The sequence below is a fragment of the Carettochelys insculpta genome, chromosome 18 (genome assembly GCF_033958435.1).
Source record: "Carettochelys insculpta isolate YL-2023 chromosome 18, ASM3395843v1, whole genome shotgun sequence".
Classification (NCBI taxonomy): Eukaryota; Metazoa; Chordata; order Testudines; family Carettochelyidae; genus Carettochelys; species Carettochelys insculpta.
Genome location: NC_134154.1, coordinates 3,728,723 through 3,749,820, shown reverse-complemented (window position 1 = coordinate 3,749,820; position 21,098 = coordinate 3,728,723). Strand labels below are relative to the sequence as shown.

The 21,098-nt window shown below is 40.2% G+C and overlaps 2 protein-coding genes across 4 annotated transcripts in view; one reads left to right on the top strand and one right to left on the bottom strand.

The window, feature by feature from the left end:
* Nucleotides 1-21,098, bottom strand: part of RSPH14 (radial spoke head 14 homolog) — a 126,411-nt gene that overhangs the window by 39,572 nt on the left and 65,741 nt on the right. The window lies entirely within an intron of this gene.
* GNAZ (G protein subunit alpha z) overlaps nucleotides 1-21,098 on the top strand; it is a 111,478-nt gene that overhangs the window by 41,827 nt on the left and 48,553 nt on the right. For all 3 annotated transcript variants that reach the window (XM_075012721.1, XM_075012720.1, XM_075012723.1), the window contains exon 2: nucleotides 2,551-3,838. In XM_075012721.1, coding sequence (XP_074868822.1) covers nucleotides 3,116-3,838 — 723 coding nt within the window. In that variant the 5' untranslated portion in view covers nucleotides 2,551-3,115. The remainder of the gene's footprint in view (nucleotides 1-2,550; nucleotides 3,839-21,098) is intronic.

The following is a 21,098-nucleotide window of genomic DNA, read 5'->3' as shown; positions in this document are numbered from 1 at the left end:
TTCACACAACCATTCAAAGAAATTCTGTAGCATACCCTAAAAGAAGAACTGCTGCACTGATCAAAAAAAAATTTTTAAATGAAAATTTACCTTTAAAAAGTGAAAAATGTCGATCAACCTGTGCCCCAATTAAAGTGGTCATTTGACAATGAGACAAAACTCTGTTGCATAGCTGTGCAGTCGATCCCCACATCGTGGCTTCAGTGTGGCAGAGGGAGAATAGATACTGTCAGTGTGGCACTTCCCTCCCAAGCCAGTGGATGAAGAGTAGACAGAGCTTTGGCTGTATCCTCACGGTTCTAAGTGCTAGCCAGCTGAACTGGCAAGAGTACAGAAAAGGTAATCTTCATGTTATAAAGGACTGAACTGAATTATCTCCATCCAGGACCATGGGAATGCTGAGAAGGAACAGTCAGTTTTCAGGGCTCACTAAAGGCTGAATCTAGCTCATAGGAGCTTGAAATGGCAAAGCCCTGTTGTGCCATCTAGTTTACCATCTCAGCTCCCCGGCAAGTAGAATGGTTCCCTTTAAAGAATCCTCTCCTGCCTTGTCCAGCCTAGATTGAAAGGCAAGTAGATTCATTCAGGATAATATTTTCAAAAACACCTCGGTTTTATTTTCAAGAGGCCCTCAGACTCTTAGGAGTCTGCTTCATTGAAAAGCAATGAGTCACTTTTGAAAATGGGGCATAGGTATTTTTGAAAAATGTCCCCTCAGTATGCTTTCCAGAATATCACAATCACCAGCCTATGAACACCAGTAGGAACTCCATCAACTGTCATACTTTTCTCTTCCTCACAGAAGGATCTTTCAGAGATGTTTTCTACATGTTCAAAGTACAAAACATCCACCTTGTACATTACTAGCACCCCACTTTTACTGTGGCAGAACTGGAAACGGGAGTTAAAAATAGAATGTGCTAGTTATGGAAAGCCAACCTTTCAAAAATACTTGAAGGGTCTGTTTGACTAGTATATCACTGCATCAGTTAAGCTGGGCACAGACATCATTCAGTCTACATTATACTGTTTTCAAAGGGGAAGAAAGACTGTTAGTTCCTATATCAGGGGACACACCTCTTGAATTCCTCCCACTGCAGCATATGAGATGGCAGACCTTTTCCTGCTGCTGGTACCCTATAGGTTGTCAGTCTCACTTAGAAGGTCTTCAGAGGTTCATCTGTTACACTGTGTGTCACAGTCAAAACTGAACGCCTTCCAGGGGAGCAATATGTCTGCCTGCCCTCGCCAGGATCAGCATTCCCTGTAAGCTGCGCAGCCACTCGGGAGAGACAAATGCCACCCACATAATCAGCAGAGCACCCACAGCTAGGTTTTGTTTCCACTAGTGGTGCACCTCCGCACGTGCCTCAGTGAACATAAAAAATTATTCCGTATGTGGATGGAAAAAATCTGGATATGGATGAAAAAAGGTTAGAGGGAACATTGCTCTTCAACCCTGATTTTGGGCCCTTTAAATTCATTCCTGCACTCAAGTTTCTAAACAAGCCTTCTGAAAGTTTAGGTCACTTCATCAGTGACTGGTGGGGAAACCCAGGCCTGCAGACCACTCCAGTTTCCAACCTAGGGACCGTATAAAGACAAGCTACGTTCTGGTCTCTTCATTTAGTCACAGTCATTTCACCAAATCTTTTTCTACCAGTTCCCTTTATCTTCACACCTTGCCTTAGGTTTAAAGTTTTCATGTCCTCTCTCTTTCCCAGTTTGAGCAAATGCACCTAGTCAAGCTCTCCTGTGGCCAAAGAGCCAAACCCTCCCTGGCTCCTCTAATCCTAGCCAGGACCTGACTTGCTAAGCACCCTTAGCTCCTTTTATTTGAGGTTGCTAGGCTTTGATTGGTTTCTTCTGTTGCGCTTCTCTAGACAGACTGGGAGGGGCCCATCTTTGCAGCTCTTCCCAAAGATGGGGCATAGCAGGACTGCGAGGCTGGTGTACTGCTTGTCGCAGTTTCCTGCAAAGATCAATAATTGTGCCTCTTTGGATAAACCCTTTCACAAAACCCTCACACAAACCTAATTCCACCTTCCATTTATTTACAAAAATGTTCAATGCAAATCAAATGAATAGAGAGATGAAAGAAGAGTCTGGAGTACATGTATACACACAGTTATGTGTCAGACAGCAATATAAATGCAGCAAGGGGGAAGGTAGCTGTGAATTGCATGTCCTCTGCTTTGGGAAAAACTGGTCAGAACAGGGTTGTACAGGAAAAGAGCTGCCATCAGCTCTTCCTGAGATGGAATTGGGAAAGAGCTCAGCACTGTTTGTTTTCACGTGGATATGGGTAGTAAAAACACAGAAGGCAGGAGGGGAAAAGGGGATTTGATTCAGAGTACACATTTTTCTGGGGACTGCAGGTTCAAGCTGTCCCTAAATTTCTGCAGCATGTCAAGGTTTTTATTGCTTTTCTTTACACATTTTCTCTCAGGGTTGTATTAGGAGGAATACAGTTTAAAAAGTGTGAATGTTCTGCAAAGGGGAAACAAAGTCCCATAATTCTATTGATTTCTCTTTTCTCATGTTTGACAGGTGGAGAGTGCAGATTCACAGCTCTGAACTAGATCAGCCTACAGAAGGTGGGGGGAAAGAAACAAAACAAATACAACAGAACCATACCAGACCTTCAGCTGTGACTAGCAGCATCACCACAGCAACCAGAAAATACAATTAAAAGACAACGGGGCTAACACGGAGCATATGAAGGTGCAGCTCCTTACCTTTGGACAGAAGAGAGCAAAATAATTATGCAGAAGATAAAAGAATATTTGATGGATCCAGCCACACTATGGAATAGGGAAGTGTCCTTTCATTAACAGGAATGTGCCACTGTTCAGTCACAGGAAGGGGGAGTGCCATGCAAGCTACTGAGGAGACTGTCTGTGGTTGAATTTTTACATTTGTTTGCACCCCTGCTGGGACTGAACTAGTTGGTACAGGCCTATTGGCCCATCAGGTATTGGCTAGTGATTTTTTTTTCCCACAGGGTGCACCTGTCTTGAGAATTAAAAGATATTGCAGATATCACTCAGAGCCAGAGAACAAGAGAGAGAGAGAGACTCTCCAGTTCTCCTCTTCTGCTACTGTCTGCTGTACCATGGGATGTAGGCAAAGCTCTGAGGAAAAAGAGGCAGCGCGGCGGTCCCGGAGGATTGACCGCCACCTGCGCTCTGAGAGTCAGCGACAACGACGCGAGATCAAGCTCCTGCTCCTGGGTACAAGTAACTCTGGCAAGAGTACTATCGTCAAGCAAATGAAAATCATTCACAGTGGTGGCTTTAACTTGGAGGCTTGCAAGGAATACAAACCTCTGATTATCTACAATGCCATTGACTCCCTCACACGCATCATTCGTGCTCTCGCCACCCTTAAGATAGAGTTCCACAATCCTGACAGAGCCTATGATGCTGTGCAGCTTTTTGCCCTGACAGGCCCAGCTGAAAGCAAAGGAGAGATTACTCCAGAGCTGCTAGGAGTCATGAAGCGGCTCTGGGCAGACCCAGGTGTGCAGGAGTGCTTTTGTCGATCGAATGAGTACCATCTAGAGGATAATGCTGCATACTATTTGAATGACCTAGAAAGGATTGCGGCACTGGACTACATCCCTACAGTAGAAGATATTCTGCGTTCTCGGGACATGACCACAGGGATTGTGGAAAACAAATTTACCTTCAAAGAGCTGACTTTCAAAATGGTGGATGTGGGTGGACAGAGGTCTGAGCGCAAAAAATGGATCCACTGCTTTGAGGGGGTGACAGCAATAATTTTCTGCGTGGAGCTGAGTGGATATGACTTGAAGCTGTATGAGGATAACCAAACGGTGAGTGCTCCTGGGTTTCGTCTTTATTTTGGCTTATTATTATTATTTGAAGTTCAGTAGTGCCTCTGGGACCAAGGCCCACTGTTTTATGCAGGTAACAAAAATACACCTGCCCAAAAGAGCGCACATGGAGCTAGTAGTATTTTTTTCTGCATTCATAAGGTGGTTGCATGCAGCCTTTCTCCATTGGCTTTGTCTCTTTAGTGTTATCAATAGAAGATGATAGGACTTCCTTGTGAGAAACAATAGTGCAAAATGTGTTTGTGTCTAAGACAAGCTTCAAACTCATTGGTCTGAGAGGTTTATTCCAAAAGTCAGTAAAAATCTGGGCGAGGTCTTGGTGGGGACGGGGTGGGGAAGGTGTTATGGCTTCATTTCATAAAGGGATTGAGTCAGCTAGAAAACTGTGTTTCATCTGAGAAATTCTGTACCTGCTACAGTGACAAATAACACTTAAAATTATCATAAATGAAAAGACAGCAAACTAATTTTTTCCATTTGTCTATTTTATGCATTTGACAGCAGTCTGTGTACAGCCAGTTTTGATTTCCACATAGTCTGTTTTGTTCTTGCTTATTCACATCTGCCTGAGCCGAAAAAGCCTTAAAGATGTTTAAAAGTAATGACCGATATTCCAGTTTAAAAGCAGCTGACCATCAGGAGGAACTAAAATCAACCTCCAGAAAAATCACTAATTTATTGTTTACCCAAAGGTGCACCAATGACCTATCATCTCCTTCAGGTATCTTCAATTGTTAAACCTTGGTGGGACTTTCTGAAGGCAAGGCAGCTTCTGGAGCACCCAGAATGCTGTAGGCTTTGTTCTTTCATAGTAGAAAACAGTATTTCAGTGAAGAGGGATCCCCAACAGTGTGTTTTGTGTACAATATTTAGACTCTAGTTGCAATGGCTATGTGCATTCTCAGTGCTTGTGTTACAGTAAGATGCTTAAGAAATCCTTTCTACCACTCTGATATGTTTTTGACAGACTGTTATGGAATCAAGTATCAGAGGGGTAGCCGTGTTAGTCTGGATCTGTAGCAGCAACGAAGGGTCCTGTGGCACCTTATAGACTAACAGAAAAGTTTAGAGCATGAGCTTTCGTGAGTTAACTCACTTCTTCAGATGCTGGTCCTGGAAATCTGCAAGGCCAGGTATAAATAGGCCAGAGCAAGGCTGGGGATAACGAGGTTAGCTCAGTCAGGCAGGCTGAGTTGTATTGTCATCAATACAACTGATGACAATACAACTCAGCCTGCCTGACTGAGCTAACCTCGTTATCCCCAGCCTTGCTCTGGCCTATTTATACCTGGCCTTGCAGATTTCCAGGACCAGCATCTGAAGAAGTGAGTTAACTCACGAAAGCTCATGCTCTAAACTTGTCTGTTAGTCTATAAGGTGCCACAGGACCCTTCGTTGCTGTTATGGAATCTGCTCCTTATTGAAATATTCAACTAACCACATTGTGTCATAGCCAGTTCAGTCATTTTATTTGTTTCTTCTGTATGTAGTGTGCTTGTTATGTCTGAGCTTTGCTAGAGAATACCCTGGATAGAATTCATAATGTGCATTCCTGTGTATGTGCTTGTGTGTGTGTGTGTGTGTGTATATGTATATATATATATATATATATATAAAAATACATAAATGGGATCAAATCCAGGCCCAACTGAATTCATGATGTGATGCTGCTAACAGCTGTGTGATGCTGCTGGGCTTCCTGGATGCCTAAATGAAGCTTGAGTGGTGGGGCACCGTGATGAAGTGGCATGTAGCATGTACCTTACCCATCCCCTTCCCATACCAGGAACCTATGATTCAATCCCATTGGGCTGTGATACATAGCAGCCAACTGGTGGAAAATAAAATTGAAAGGGGAAGTGCTTCCTTAACATGCTAGCAAGGTCTGAGGGCTGAATTTTTTCTTAAATACGTAACACTCTCAGTGAAAGTACGAACCATGTGGTCTGCTCTGAGGGACTACTAACTCAGAAATTGAACTTTAAACTTGGGAGTCCATGTATTCTTCTGGTTGAAGATGCCTTTCCTTCTAAATTAACTTGGATGGGCTCTGATTTAGCTTTGATGTGTTAGGAGCCACACAGGATTTCTTGCTGAGAATGGAACTACTTCTCATGTGCTTCCCACTGCCCAGAGGAGCTCCATACCCCTTGCCTGGAGAGTGGAACCCCTATGACCTTCTCTGCCCCACCACTTTGCAGTGGGCCCAGTCATCCTCAGCATTGATCAGTTAGGTCATCTGCTAAGAGTTGTGACAGCCAGGGGCTATCATGCTTAATGATTCGTAACACATGGTCAAGATCAGTCATTTTTTTGTTTAAAAAAAAAAAAAGAGGAGCCACTATTCAGCCAGCCCCCTGCAACCCTCCTTCCAGCCAATCCTATGGCTGGAACTGCTGAGGTGCCAGTACTGGCACAAAAAAGCACTGGTTAAGACCTTTCTGGTTAGGAATTCCTGGAATTACTTCAGCAAAGTTTTAAAGATCTGCAACATCATGGCTACCTTTATACTACAGCAATCTTTCAACAGAAGTCACTGTCAGAAGAGATCTACTGGTAAAACTTCTGTTGACATGTTGCATCTACACATAAAAGCAGATTGGAAGGGCAATCCACTCTATCAACAGAGAGCAGCCAGACTGCCTGGCCCTCTCTCAACAGAATGACTGACCGGAAGCTCTGCAAATGGGGCTGCCTGGTGAACTGGGAGCCCTGTCTGTTGACAAGAGGGTCCTGGAGCATCTACACTGGACTTTTGTTGGCAGAACTCTGTTGATAGAAGCATTATTTCCCACCGCAGAGAGGGAAAACACTGCCAGGGAACGTGCTCTACTTTGTTGAGACTCGGACAAAACACCTTTTGTGTATAGATGCTCCCTGGGTTTTGTTGACAAAAGCCCAGTTTTATTGACAAAACTCAGTAGTGTAGACATGGCCCATATTTTTAGGCCACTGAATGAAGGCAAATTGATACAGTACTGCAAACTCTTTAAGACTTGTCTCTCTATTCTATTTCTGTTGTCGCTCCAGGCAACATATTTATTTAACAAAAACACAAGCAAAACTTGTGCTGCAGAACTTTCCAAGAAATTTATTTAAATTTTTTGGGGAAGACCCACTTTACTAAGCAGACAAAATTCTAATGGAATGTCTGCAAGTAGGATAACACTATCCTCTTTATGGATGTGGTCTACTTGTTAAATTAAAGGGCTGTAAAGCCACTCCCTCTGTTCCGCATATGACAGGTTAAAGGAGGTCAGTTAAATATCATGACGTGAAACCTATTATAATTATTGGTACATTAAAGAAACTGCTAAAATTACTTCTTTTATAAATACATTAACAATTTTCTATGAGGTATGTGGAGGGGTTTTTATGTTTGTTTTGCTTAATTGCAAATCTTACAGATGTTCCTCCCATTAAATATAATTAAAGGAAAAATGAAAGTACAGCAAAACTGCCTAGGAACAGTGACGCTTAGGTGTGAGCGAAGACTCTAATTTTTTCCCATAAACACTTATTTACTATTTTTAAAGTATTGCGTTGGGTACTTAAACCTCTTTTGTACTCTCTCTTCATAAGTCTCAAGACAATAATTTTACTGTCAGGAAAGTTCACTTAAACTGAAATTTGAAATACTATTCCAGAATATTCCCATAATCCAAACATTAAATATTCTAAATGAGCTATCAGCTGACATTCTGAAAATTTAAGACGATCAGTTTATGGATAATTTATAGACAGAAAGTGACAAAAATTAACTCAGTACAGTAGAAAGAAATTATGTAATTCGAGGATTTTAGACTATTTTGTGCAAAAATGTTTTATCCTCCATGGAATATCCTCTCACTGAACTCCCCAAATTATGCTATTAGAAATGCAGGGATGGCCCAAAGTGACTCACTGGTAAATTGTCTTCCTATGACTCCATCTCAGATAAGCTCAACGAAAACTCTTGTGCAAGTTGAACCAGCTGCTGCTTTCTGTTTCTTTAAAGTGTCCAAAAGATTTCCAAGGTTTATTCATGCTGTTAAGAATCAGGAGGGATCTTGTGTTCATTTTTGCTGTAACGTGAAATTTCCATATTTACGTTTGTTTGTATTGCAGATTTTCTCCAGGTTGCCATAGTACTTCTGGTATTGATGAAAAGTCATATGTAGGCAGCTATTGAATGTACCATAATTCCACTGATAAATGGTAGCAACTGTGGACCCAAACCCTTTAATACCATGTCCATTTAGTAGCAGAAATCAAGTCACCTTCCTCTGTTCACCATCATTCTGTTTCACTACTGTCATATGGTTTCTGGGCTAGTAATACTTGTAATACTTGCCAAGCTTTTTTGGTTTTTGGGTGGGGCTGTTCATCGTAATTAAGTGTTCCTACTGGGAAGTGTTAGAGTAGTTTGGGTCTATGATCTACTTCTTCCCTCCTTAACAATCCCATATAATCATTGTTCAAGATAAATGCTTATGGCATTGCCTTGCTAAATATCTATTCTGATTGCTTAGCCTTATCAAGTCTTGACTTGCAGACATGCTGCTGCAAGCATGCTAACAGTAAATTCCACTGACCCATACTGTAATCCTCTTGTGTCCTTGAGGACAGTAATTTTAGAGAAGCCTAGATGCTGCAGAAAAGTTACCAAATATACCAGACAAAAAATATAAAAATATCTTCAGACTTCTTCCTATGTCATTGGCTAATATCAAAGTTTATGTGTTGAAGTAGAGGAACCCTTCCTCACTGCCAATTTTCTCTTCCTTTTTGACCCTGAAGCCCTCATGCTGAATTTGTTACATCACAATAACTCTATGCTAGCAGCTTGTAATGTCATAGGACGTTCTACTTTACTACAGCATGATGCAGGAGGAGAAGCTGAGATGTGAAGAAAAAATTCCTAATGAACACATCAGGCCAGATTCTGCAGTTGAATTAGTGATGGTGTACATTAAATGTCAGATGTAAGTTGGTTAGAAAGCTATAAGTAAACTAGAACAGCTTGCATCAATGGGACATACAGTGGATGTGAAAAAGGGATGTAACTTACATGAATTTTGCCACCCGTACCTCAAAAGGATGCAGTTAGAAGAGCTACAAACCAGTTGAAGTAAAATAAAGCTAGCTCTCCATTTTATCATCTCCGACTTTTAATCACTGGCTTCCATGTAGTTTTATCATTTGCAAACGGAAAGTCTAATCCTTATTTCACACTGAAATAATTTAGGAGTAACCAGAATGAATCAGAACATGGAGGTGAAAGTGAAAAAACAGTCCCAAAGTCCAAAACTGGCCCATATTCAGCATTGTTATTGCTAAAGGTCAAATTCTAAGGCCTTTTTGCAGGCTATAGACATCAGTGAGGAATTTGGCTGAATAAGACCTGGGTAGGAACTGAATAAGGAGCTTTAGATTTGACCTTTAAAAGAACACACGAAAATATCAAGCGAGTACATTCATTTTTATTTGAATGTTTCTTTTTCCTAACATTACTTCTGTTTAAAATTCTCCAATGTGTTAAGTTTCAAGACACTTTGCTACATCTAAAGTGAAGTTAATTGAGGTGGCGTCAGCTGGTGAGGGTCCAGCTGCTGCATTTTTGCAATATGGAAATGCATAGCTAGCGTTAGTGCCATCCAAAAGCTCAGACCCATCAAGCTTAAAACCCATTCAAGATCCAGCAATGGTTTAAAGCAGTCTAGTAGTTTCACTTATAGTAATAGTGTGTTTGGCTTTCGTTGGAACTTTCCCTTCTACTGTCACTATTATGCTTCTCTGTCATGGCCTGCAGTGATCCCAGATTATTATATAAAAAAAAAGTTTCTCTCTTAAATATCTACATAACAGTCAGGACCACATGCTCTTTCCGTAGAGAGACTCTCTTTGTAAATACCGGTTCTAGTCCATGTCAGAATTATTCCTTCTTGTTCTAACCCAAACTGACCTGTCCAATCCCCTCATATTTTATAGACTGTTTACTTCTTTTTCATATGTTCTGTGGTGCTCTTGCAGTCTATTCACCTCAGTTGCATTGTATGCTATCTCATCAACTGATCAGCTGATCAGTGCCTTACATATATTCCTCTTGTTCCATTCCTTTCAGACCCTCCTCTGATACCAGCCAGTATTCTTCCTACAGTAGCAGATATCTCTGTCTGATAGACAGTGATATGTTCTTGAAATGAGATAAATATTATCCTTAATTCTTTTTATTTTTATTTCCATGGCCATTGGGAAAGGTATCTATTAATAAGAATCAAGAAGTTCAATGGCTTCTCAGAATTCTCCAGACACTTCATGCTTTACTAGTAAGATTTTAATATTCAAAACAAATAGCTAGTGAAAGAAGGTGATATATTATAAGACGTTGTAGATTGTGTATTGGATTCCAGAGCTTAAAAACACATGCAATAAAAATGTCTAGGACATGAGAGTGGAGTTCAAGTCCACTTGATTTTTTAGAGAATTTCAGCAGGAAGAATAATCTCCTTCTATGATCCTTCTTAATTCTCTTCTACCAGCTGATGTTTCTAGGCAGTATTATACAGAAATGGGCTCAAATCACACAGCACACATTCAAAGCTAGATTTCCATCACCACTAAGTTCCTGGATGTTTAGGTGATGAAGAATTGGTTTGGCTTATGACGAAAAGACATAGAAAAATCATATCCATTGTGAGACCAAAAGAGCATTACAGTCTCCTTACCATCTTATGCAACCCCCACAAGGTGGTGTGGTTGTGACAGAGGTGCTGTTACTGCTGGAGAATCACCTAGTATGACAAAACCCAGTCAACAATAAATCCCACCAGGGAAGAGCTAAATCCATCTTAGATGAAGTTCGGGAGAGTACTGGCACTTTGTTTCCCCCAATTTGAGCTCTGTGTAATTGGGAACAGAATTAGGTTCTGATAAATTTAGGGATTACCTGTGTCTTGCAGCAGTGCAAATAGGCCTTTTTAGCAAGCTTGTTATAACTGGTACAGCATATTGGAAAGACACACTATCAGCTCTGCCGGAGGAGAGGCCTGGGAGGTGGGGCTGATGGTTCCATGCCTCTCCCCACTGGGAGAGAAAGTCGGATGGAAAAGAGCAGAATGCAGCAGCTCCTCCAGCACCTCTAATGCCCCCGCCTTGCTTCCCCCAGTCCGGTCTCTGGTGGGGCTGCTGCTTAGGGCAGGGAAGGATGGAGATGCAGCTCCATGGAAGGGCAGTGGGTGAGACATGGAGCTCTGATCCTTTCCCTGTTGCCTCTCCAAACAGGAGAAAGAGCAGAACTTTCAGCCCCACTGCCTCCCTTCAACAGAACTGCATCTCTGTGTACCACAGCAGCCTACCAGATGAGAGGGCTGAGGGTTCTGGGAGGGGCAGCAGCAGGTAAAGGAGCAGAATGCTGGTAGCTCTTCTGATGGATGTATGCCAACCCCCAACAATGCCCCTCTCCCAGCCCTGTCTCTGGTGCAACAAGAAGAGGACACACAAGGTAACATGGGATGGATGTGGGAAGGGGACAGGGAGTTCTGGAGGCCCAAGCTGAGGGCAGCATGTTGAGGAGTCACATGGAAGGTCAAATGTCATGGTCATGTGCCACCCCTGCCCTGTACCAGTAGGACATGTATTTTACTTGCATCATTTCCAACTTTAACGTCAACTGAATATTGGTTTAGACCAGAGTCTCATTTAAAAGCAACAGTGTGAACATTTTTAGTGCTAGAAATTGCCAGTTTTGGGTGGGGGGAAGGATAGCTCTGTGGTTTGAGCATTGGCCTGCTAAACCCTGGGTTGTCAGTTCAGCCCATAAGAGGAGCCATTTAGGAATCTGGGGCAAATAAAATTAAAAAAAAACTGTCAGGGATGGTGATAGGTCCTGCTGTGAGGGCAGGTGATGGGACTTGATGACTTCTGAAGGTCCCTTCCAGTTCTATGAGATAGGTATGTCTATCTGTTTTATTGTGGCCCTTCCCCCTGACATATGGCCTTCTATTTTATTGAACCCTTCAGACATATTTTTTAATTTGCCCTTCAATGGAAAAGACAGTTTGTACTTTGTCCCTTATTTTGGTGTACATTTGCTAAGAAGTCTAAACAGTGAGACAAAAGGGGAAGATACTGCTATATGGCTCAAAGATATGGACTGCATGCTGAGACAGAAGGACATATTTTGAACAATTCTTTTATCCATCTTGCTTTTTCATTTGGACGTAATCATAGAATCACAGGACTGGATGAGATCTGGAGAGGTTATATAGTCTAGTTGCCTGTACTTATAGGCTGTGTCTACACTAGCCCCCCCACACTTCCGGAAGGGGCATGGTAAGGAGTGCAGCGGAAAATGCAAATGAAGTGTGGAGTACAATATCTCATGCCTCATTTGCATATTCCCATGAGATCTCGTTTGTGGAATAAGAGGTCTTCCGCAAGGGAGGTTTGCTTGGGAAGGACCCCTGTTTTCTTCTGAAGGATCCCCATCTACACAGCAACTTTTGCTTCCATAAGAGGATATTCTAGAAGCGAGATCTTGCAGTATATGCAAATGAGGCATGAGATAGTGTAATCTGTGCCTTATTTGCATCTTCCGCTGTGCTCATTACCATGCCTCTTCTGAAAGTGGGGGCCATTGTAGAGACAGCCATGGTTGAACTATTTTTATCTAAATCATTCCTGACAGATGTTTGTGTAACCTGTTCTTTAAAATCTCAAGAGATAGAGATTTTGCACCCTCCTTAGGCTGTTTATCCCAATGCTTAACCACCTTGACAGTGGGAGACTTTTTCCTAACATCCTACCTAAACTTCCCTTGCTGCAGTTTAAATCCATTGATTCTTGTCCTCTCCTCAGAGGTTAAGAAAAATATTTTTCTCCCTTGTCCTTGTAGCAACTTTTCATATATTTGAAAGCTGTTATCATGTCCCCTCTCAGTCTCTTCCTTTCCACACTAAACAAACCCAATTATTTTTAAATCTTGCCTCTTAGGTTATGTTTTCTAGATCTTTAATAATTTTTGTTATTCACCTCTGGGCTTTTTCCAGTTTGTCCACATCTCTCCTGAAATGTGGTACCCAGAACTGGACATACTACTTCAGTTGAGGCCTAATCAAGACAGAGTAGAGCAGAATAGTAACAGAGAGTAAGCCGTGCTAGTCTATACACTATCAAAACAAAAAGCAGTCAAGTAGCACTTTAAAGACTAGCAAAATAGTTTATTAGGTGAGCTTTAGTGGGACAGACCCACTTCTTCAGACCATATCCAGACCAGAACAGACTCAATATTTAAGACACAGAGAACCAAAAACAGTAAGCAAGGAGGACAAATCAGAAAAAGATAATCAAGGTGAGCAAATCAGAGAGTGGAGGGGTGGGGGGGAAGATCAAGAATTAGACTGAGTTAAGTATGCAGACGAGCCCCTATAGTGACTCAGAAAGTTCCCATCACGATTTAAACCATGTGTTAATGTTCCGAATTTGAATATAAATGTCAGTTTGTCCACTTCTCTTTCTAAAACGGAGGGATAATTTCTCTTCAGTAACACACATATGTGTTATGAAGTGGACGAACTGACATTTATATTCAAATTCGGAACATTAACACATGGTTTAAATCGTGATGGGAACTTTCTGAGTCACTATAGGGGCTCGTCTGCATACTTAACTCAGTCTAATTCTTGATCTTCCCCCCCACCCCTCCACTCTCTGATTTGCTCACCTTGATTATCTTTTTCTGATTTGTCCTCCTTGCTTACTGTTTTTAGTTCTTGATTTTTGGTTTTTGATTCCCATAAGGGGACTTCGAAGTAGGCAGGGTCCTTTCAAAAAGGAGCCCCGTCGGGACGAGCCGCGTGGCGGCAAGCTGCGTCAATTTGGAAGCGCTGCAGCCGCCCACATGCTAATGAAGCGCTGATTATGCATTTCAGTGCTTCATTAGTAAACTTCTAAATGGCCATTTGCGTGGCCATTTCAAAGTTCAGGGGTAGTGTAGACGTAGCCATGGAATTTCATCCTGTTTACTTCAGACCATTTCTCCAGTTTGTCCAGTTCATTTTGAATTTTCATCCTATCCTCTGAAACACTTGCAACACCTCCCAGCTTGGTATTATCTGCAAACTTTATAGATGCACTCTCTGCACCATTATCTAAATCACTGATGAAGATACTGAACAGAACCAGATTCAGAACTATCTCTTTGTACGTTCCATGAGGGTGAATGTTAATCATTGATAATTGCTTTCCAAGAATGGTATTCCAACCAGTTATACACCCATCTTATAGTAGTGCCATCTAGTTTGTATTTCGGTGGTTTGTTTACAAAAAGATCATATCAGACAGTATCAGAAGACTTACCAAAGTCAAGTTATGCCACATCTAATGCTTCCACCTAATCCACAACACTGGTTACCCAGTCAAAGAAAGCTATCAGGTTGGTTTGACACAATTTGTTCTTGACAAATCCCTGCTGACTGTTCCTTATCAGCTTATTATCTTCCATATATTTGCAAATTGATTCCTTAATTATTTGCTTCATTATCTTTCCATTATAACATAATTGTATTTTTCCCCCAAAACGTGCTCTGATTGCAGGATTTTAAAAGGGTGTTACAAAATCAGTGGGCTGTCTGAGATACATTGATGTCTTAATTCTATGTCTGGAGAACTGGACTGTACTGCTTCATGTACACACAGGCTATTTTTTTTTCTGGACTTCTGAGCAAATTTGGAAAACAATATTAAATAGGGCTGGCTGGAAAATAAGAATTCTGTTTTGTGAAAAAAAATGTGATGTGCTGAACCTTGTTTTATTTCTGTTTTCTGGGAAAATCTGAGAATTCTGAAATGCTTCTTTAAAAAAAGTGTCACCATATCTACTAAGCCAGTAAGCCTGTCAAAAAATCAGAGGGGTAGCCACGCTAGTTTGTATCTTCAAAACCAACAAGAAGTCCTGTGGCACCTTACAGACTAACAGATATTTTGAAGCATAAGCTTTCATGGGCAAAGACCTGCTTTGTCAGATGCATCTGGAGAAGTGGGTTTTGCCCACAAAACTTATACTCCAAAATATCTGTTAGTTTGTAAGGTGCCACAAGACTTCTTGCTCCTGTCAAAAAAGGAAATTTGGATAGCTTGGCATGATTTGTTTTTGAAAAATCCATGCTGTCCATTCTTTATAATTATTAAGATTAAAATACTGTGATGATTATTTTTAGTAAAGGTCAAGGACAGGTCATGACCAACAAACAAAAAGTCACTGAAGCCTAAGAAGCCTGCTGCAGGAGTAATTGACAGGGTCCAGCCCCCACTGCAGCCACGAACACCTGCAGAGCCCCTGCCACCCTGGGTTAAACAACTGAAGCCGAAGCTGGAAAAAAAAAGTCATCTCTTATAGTCACAGAATCCATTATCACTGTGACAAAATTTATCTAAAACTATTCATCATCCTCTAGGTGCCTACAAAGTGATTAATGCTTTTTCCATTATCTTTCCTGGTATCAAAGTTGTGCTGACTGGACTATAAATCCCCAAGTCCTCTTTGTTCCCTTTTTTAAAGCTAGATACTATATTTGTCCTTCTCCAGTGCTCTGGGACCTCTCCCATGCTCCCTTAGTTCTCACAGGTAATGACTAACAATTAGAAGATTGTTTCAGCTAGTTGCTTAGGTACCTTAGGATGAATTTCATCAGGCCCTGCTGACTTGAATACATCTAACGTATCTAAATAATCTTTAACCTGTTCTTTTCTATTTTGGCTTGCATTCTTTCCCTTGATAATATTAATTTTGTTGAATATATAGTCACAATTAATCTTTTTAATGAAGACTAAAGCAAAATAGGCATTAAACACCTCTGCTTTCTTCAGGATACCAGTTATTAGCTCATTTCCCACTGGAATAGTGATCTACAGTTAAAAGATATACAGATCTTTTAGCTTTTTATGTTCCCGTAGCCAATTCACAAAGGTCCAAGAGCAAGATGGTAGTAATCCATGTGCTTACACCAGTGTAGTGTAACCCTTTTCATATCTTGACCTTTCTGATTTGGCCCTATATGCTTGTATTGCTAATGAGGAATAAAAAGAATAGTACAAGTTTCATTTTGTATGATTCACTTTTTTACTTTTAGGTCAGTAATAAGCTCCTGATTGTGGCTATATTGGCCTCTTAGTATCCTCCCTATCTTTCCTTTGGATTGTGATAATTTGCAGTTGTGGTTTTAATATAGCTTTTTTGAGAAATTGACAGCTTTCTTGAACTCCTTTATCCCTTACGTTTTCTTCCTGTGGGCCCTTACCTATCAGTTCTCTGTTTGGACTTCCAAAAACTGGACATTAAAACTGTCCTTATTATGCTGCTTTCATGCCTTCCTCACCTTAAAATTATGAGATGTATCATCTCCTCTAAAATTGCTTTTCTTCATCAAATTGGCAACCAGTTCCTCTACCTGGTCAGAGTCACATCTCAAGTGGCAGTCCACTTATTACTACTTCTACTTTCTGAAACAAAAAATTGTACCCCATATAGTCAATAACATCTTGGAAAAATTGTGTTTCGCTATAATATTTTCCCAACAGATCTTTGGGTAGTTACATTCTTCCAGTACTGTTGGGTTTTCTGTTTTGGATATTTCCAGAATCCAGCAGTAAAAACACAGACTGCAGTTGGTCTTGTGCAGAAAAAAAAGTCTTTTGACACATGATACTGTAAAATTGTCTACTTCCCAGTAACGATTACCTCTGAAAACTTTCTGTGCCATCCAATACAAGATACAGTTTGAACAGGAAGCCCATTTGTTTTCTTCCAGGAATATTTTTATTGATTTTGCAGGGAATTTTTAAAATTATTTTTTAAAAGGGAGTATTTGTTTTTTCTGACACTTCAGCTTTTGAGAGTACAGGGTAGTAAAAAGCCTTTCAAACACACATTTCTTTTCCCACAATACTAATAATAGTTCTCAAGACTAAAGGGAAATTGTGAGTGCACACAATATGTAGAAACTTCTTAGAATTCCTGCTGATAAAAGTCCATATTGCCAAATACTTTTTCAGAAGAAACACCCTTCTGTCAAAGTTTGTATCCCTGGACTAGCAGGAAAGTAGCAATTAAAACTGTTCAGATTCTCAATTTTATGTAGTATTTCAGGACATTTGTTGTGAACTTTGAGTGGCATAGCACAAATATCTTCAGTGTTTCATGTGAATAGTGTCTAGACACTACCTGGGGTTCTGTTTTTAATTTTTTATTTTCAATTTTTCCTTATAAAGGATTAAATGTGTAGCTGGTTTGATTAAAAAAAAAACTATGGACAACTAATAAATATATCAGATGTACAACTGTATTAACATAACTTCTGAAAGTATGTAAGCATCACAAATTGAATTCTACAAATCTTGCTGCAAACTAGAATTACCAGCTGAAACTTTCCACCTGCGGAATTTGCATCATTCCTTCTAGTGGGCAACATTAGTTACACTTGCTACCTTTTAATCGTGTGTACTGTACATGGAGGTGAGTCCCGAGAAAATTGTTTTCGTTGTGGTCTAAAGAATGTTCTCAGGGCCCAGAAACGATCTGAATTTTACAATAAATAACTGCAGTTACCATGGAGAACAACACTATGTATGGTCACATTAAACATGCAGCAAGAAGAACTTATTTCCTTTTAACTGCACAAAACCAAGGTGATAACTCCAGTTATGCAGCTGACGATAGAAAACTAACAATCGTTTGTTTATACAAACAAATCATATCACTAGAAATCAAACCAGTGCTTTTATTGTGCTGGTACTTGCCGGTACTGAGTAGCCTTGGCTGCTCCAGCCATGGGACTGGCTCGGGGTAGGGAGCGGGGAGTCAGCTGAGTACGGCTCTTTTTTTTTTTTTTTTTCTTAAACAAAAAAGACGCTGCTAGTAACTATTTTCCTTTGAGACTGTCAAAGCCTGAGATGTTTATGATTATAAGATGCAATCACTTAATCTGCACAGAATTAGTCTAAAAGCAATTCAACACTGAATCCTGGAATTAAGTTAACAACTTTATATTGCTAGGGAATTATGCTTAAACACTAATTTGAGGCAAAATATAGTCTTATTTACATTATAGAAATTTTGCATGACCACTGTATTTCTTTTTAGCAGCAACGAAGGGTCCTGTGGCACCTTATAGACTAACAGAAAAGTTTAGAGCATGAGCTTTCCCTGATCTACAACCCATCCTGGACAATGATCCCACACTTTCACAGGCCTTGGGAGGCAGACCTATCATTGCTCACAGACAACCTGCCAACCTAAAACAAATCCTAACAAGCAACTATACACAGCACCACAGTCACTCTATCTCAGGGACCCATCCATGCAACAAACCTCATTGCCAGCTCTGCCCACATATACACACCAGCAACATCATTACAGGACCTAACCGGATCAGCCACACCATCGTGGGCTCATTCAGCTGCACATCTACCAATGTAATTTATGCCATCATGTGCCAGCAATGCCCCTCTGCCATATACATCGGACAAACTGGACAGTCTCTACGTAAAAGAATAAATGCACACAAATCAGACATCAGAAATGGCAATATACAAAAACCCATAGGAGAGCACTTCAATCTCCCAGGACACACAGTAGCAGATTTAAAAGTAGCTATCCTGCAGCAAAGAAATTTCAAGAACAGACTCCAAAGAGAAATTGCTGAGCTACAATTCATCTGCAAATTCAATACCCTCAGCTCAGGATTAAACAAAGACTGTGAATGGCTGGCTAAATACAAAAGCAGCTTCCCCTCTCTTGGAGTTCACACCTCCAGATCTACTTATGACAATACAACTCAGCCTGACTGACTGAGCTAACCTGGTTATCCCCAGCCTTGCTCTGGCCTATTTATACCTGGCCTTGCAGATTTCCAGGACCAGCATCTGAAGAAGTGAGTTAACTCACGAAAGCTCATGCTCTAAACTTTTCTTAGTCTATAAGGTGACACAGGACCCTTCGTTGCTGCTACAGATCCAGACTAACACGGCTACCCGTCTGATACTTGTATTTCTTTTCAGTACTCCTACAATACATTTCATGTCCATATAGTTTCAATAGAACTTAAAATTCCTAGAACCAATAAAATGTCATTTAATCTCATATAGGGATTGCTACTTTTTATAATAATAGCCCTGGATTCATATCTCCATGAATATCTTGCACAACAGTTAATTTATATGTGACTTTTCAAAGTACAGATTAAGAACTGTACAGGTGAACCTTCTAAGTTGCTTTTTAAAATTCAACATACTGCTTGAATCATACAGGTAAACGTTTCTCTCATACATGAGGCAACTGTACTCCTGTGAGTCACTTTGCCCTTGTGATATTTTTCCTTGTAAGGTATTTTCCTTGTAAGGTATTCCCTCAAGGTATTTTAGAACTAAGAGGTGAGTCGAGTAATTCTAGCTGTTAAATTGAGCCAACTGAATTTATGTTTCATTCATCTAAAGTTGCTCAACCGCAGTGACATTTGCAGATGTATGCCTAGAATTCCAGCTTCACCCCTTTTAAGAAGTGTTAAATTAAAGTAACTATGATTCTAAGTAGGTTTGCTCCATCTTTGTGGATCTATTTATTTATTTATGAAAATAACCTTGTGTGCTTATCCTGGTTTTGGCCACATGATAGGTTCAAAATGGTTTGAACCTATCATGTATCCTTAGAACAAGAATGGTGGCTCAACATGCATTATCTGTGAATTTGTAGTGTAATTTACACGTCAGTAAATGAATAAGAACATATTCAACAGCAAACAGCAGGGCAACGTGGTAGATGGAAATATAATTGACTCTGTTTTGGGAGGTATGAGAGAAAGCAGCCCTTCCTGCAGTATTTTACATCTGCCTTAATTCCCTTGTTGCATTCTTTTCTGTTCCAACTTCATTTTTCCTCTCCTTGGTGTGAAAATTACATTTATACATACCCACTGACTGATGAGATTTTTACATCACTTGCAGTTATGGGCTAAATTAATCCCTTGTATAATTCCAACCTTGACTGTTTTTATTCAGTCTAAATTTCTGTTTAGATGATCAGGTTAAAAGAAAATACACAAATACACAAATTAGTCTTAATTGATCACTAATTCTGATTTATAAATGAGAAAATAATAATTAAATAACTTTCTACTCCAATTCATAATAAAAACCCACAATGAAATATTAACAGTCAGAAATAGATGCCATATACAAATAACACGGAACTACTTTAGACGTCTACTAATGGTGTATTCTTTCCCTTCACATGAAATCCTGTATTTTCAAGTTTCAGAGGGGCACCTGTGTTAATCTGTAACTTCACAAAAAAACAAGCAGTCCTGTAGCACCTTAATATAGTTAGTCCTTAAGGTGCTATAGGACTGCTTGGTTTTGTTTTTTTGTATTTTCAAGGTTTGAGAAGATAAAAATGACTTGATTTTTATTGCTTTCCATTGTGAAATGACAGTATTATGTGCCCCCTCTGCATGGTTAAAGCATGAACAGTGAGAGTGGATTTTTTCCATGTGGGTGTTTTTCCTCCCTCAGATTTATGGGGTTATATGTTTGTTTGCTTTACCCCCATCTCATTGAAATCCCTATTAACTCCATGTAACAAGATCCACCACTGAAAGGTAGAGCTGAGACACCTTTGACCATTCATTTCTGGATAACTTTTCAGTTAGAAACATGATTAAGTTAGTTCAGCTGCTGATGGAAAAAGAAGGTCATGTCACTTTCAAAATAATTCCTCCGGCTGATACTTGCAATGACCCTAATGGGGTCTGGAGGGTGCTATTCAGGTCAAGGAGGAATGGGCTTGAGAATCATTAGGATGGAGAAGGCAGATAAAAAAGGAAACAGCTTGAATCCAAAGATTTTCTTCCTCCCTCAAACCCTATAAAATATATTCTTAAATACTGGCCAAGTATTTTTCTTGTTACAGAAAATATTTTTTTCAAGTTTGCTCTGAACTTAATTTTTTTCTTTTTTGTTTTTATGTATCTAATTGTGCATTGGCTCTTGCACGTCAGCAGCTGTACATTCAGGAAAAATCAAGAGACAAAGTCTTACGTTGCAGACATTGAATGTCCAGAATTTGGGGAGTATGAAAACAGCAAGCACAGTCAAGAGCCAGGTTTCTAGAGTCTCTCTTACAACAGTTGCAACATTTGTTGGAATACAATGTAGACTATTACCAGAATCCTATGTACCAGTTCCAAACATACAGGAAAGCTTGAAA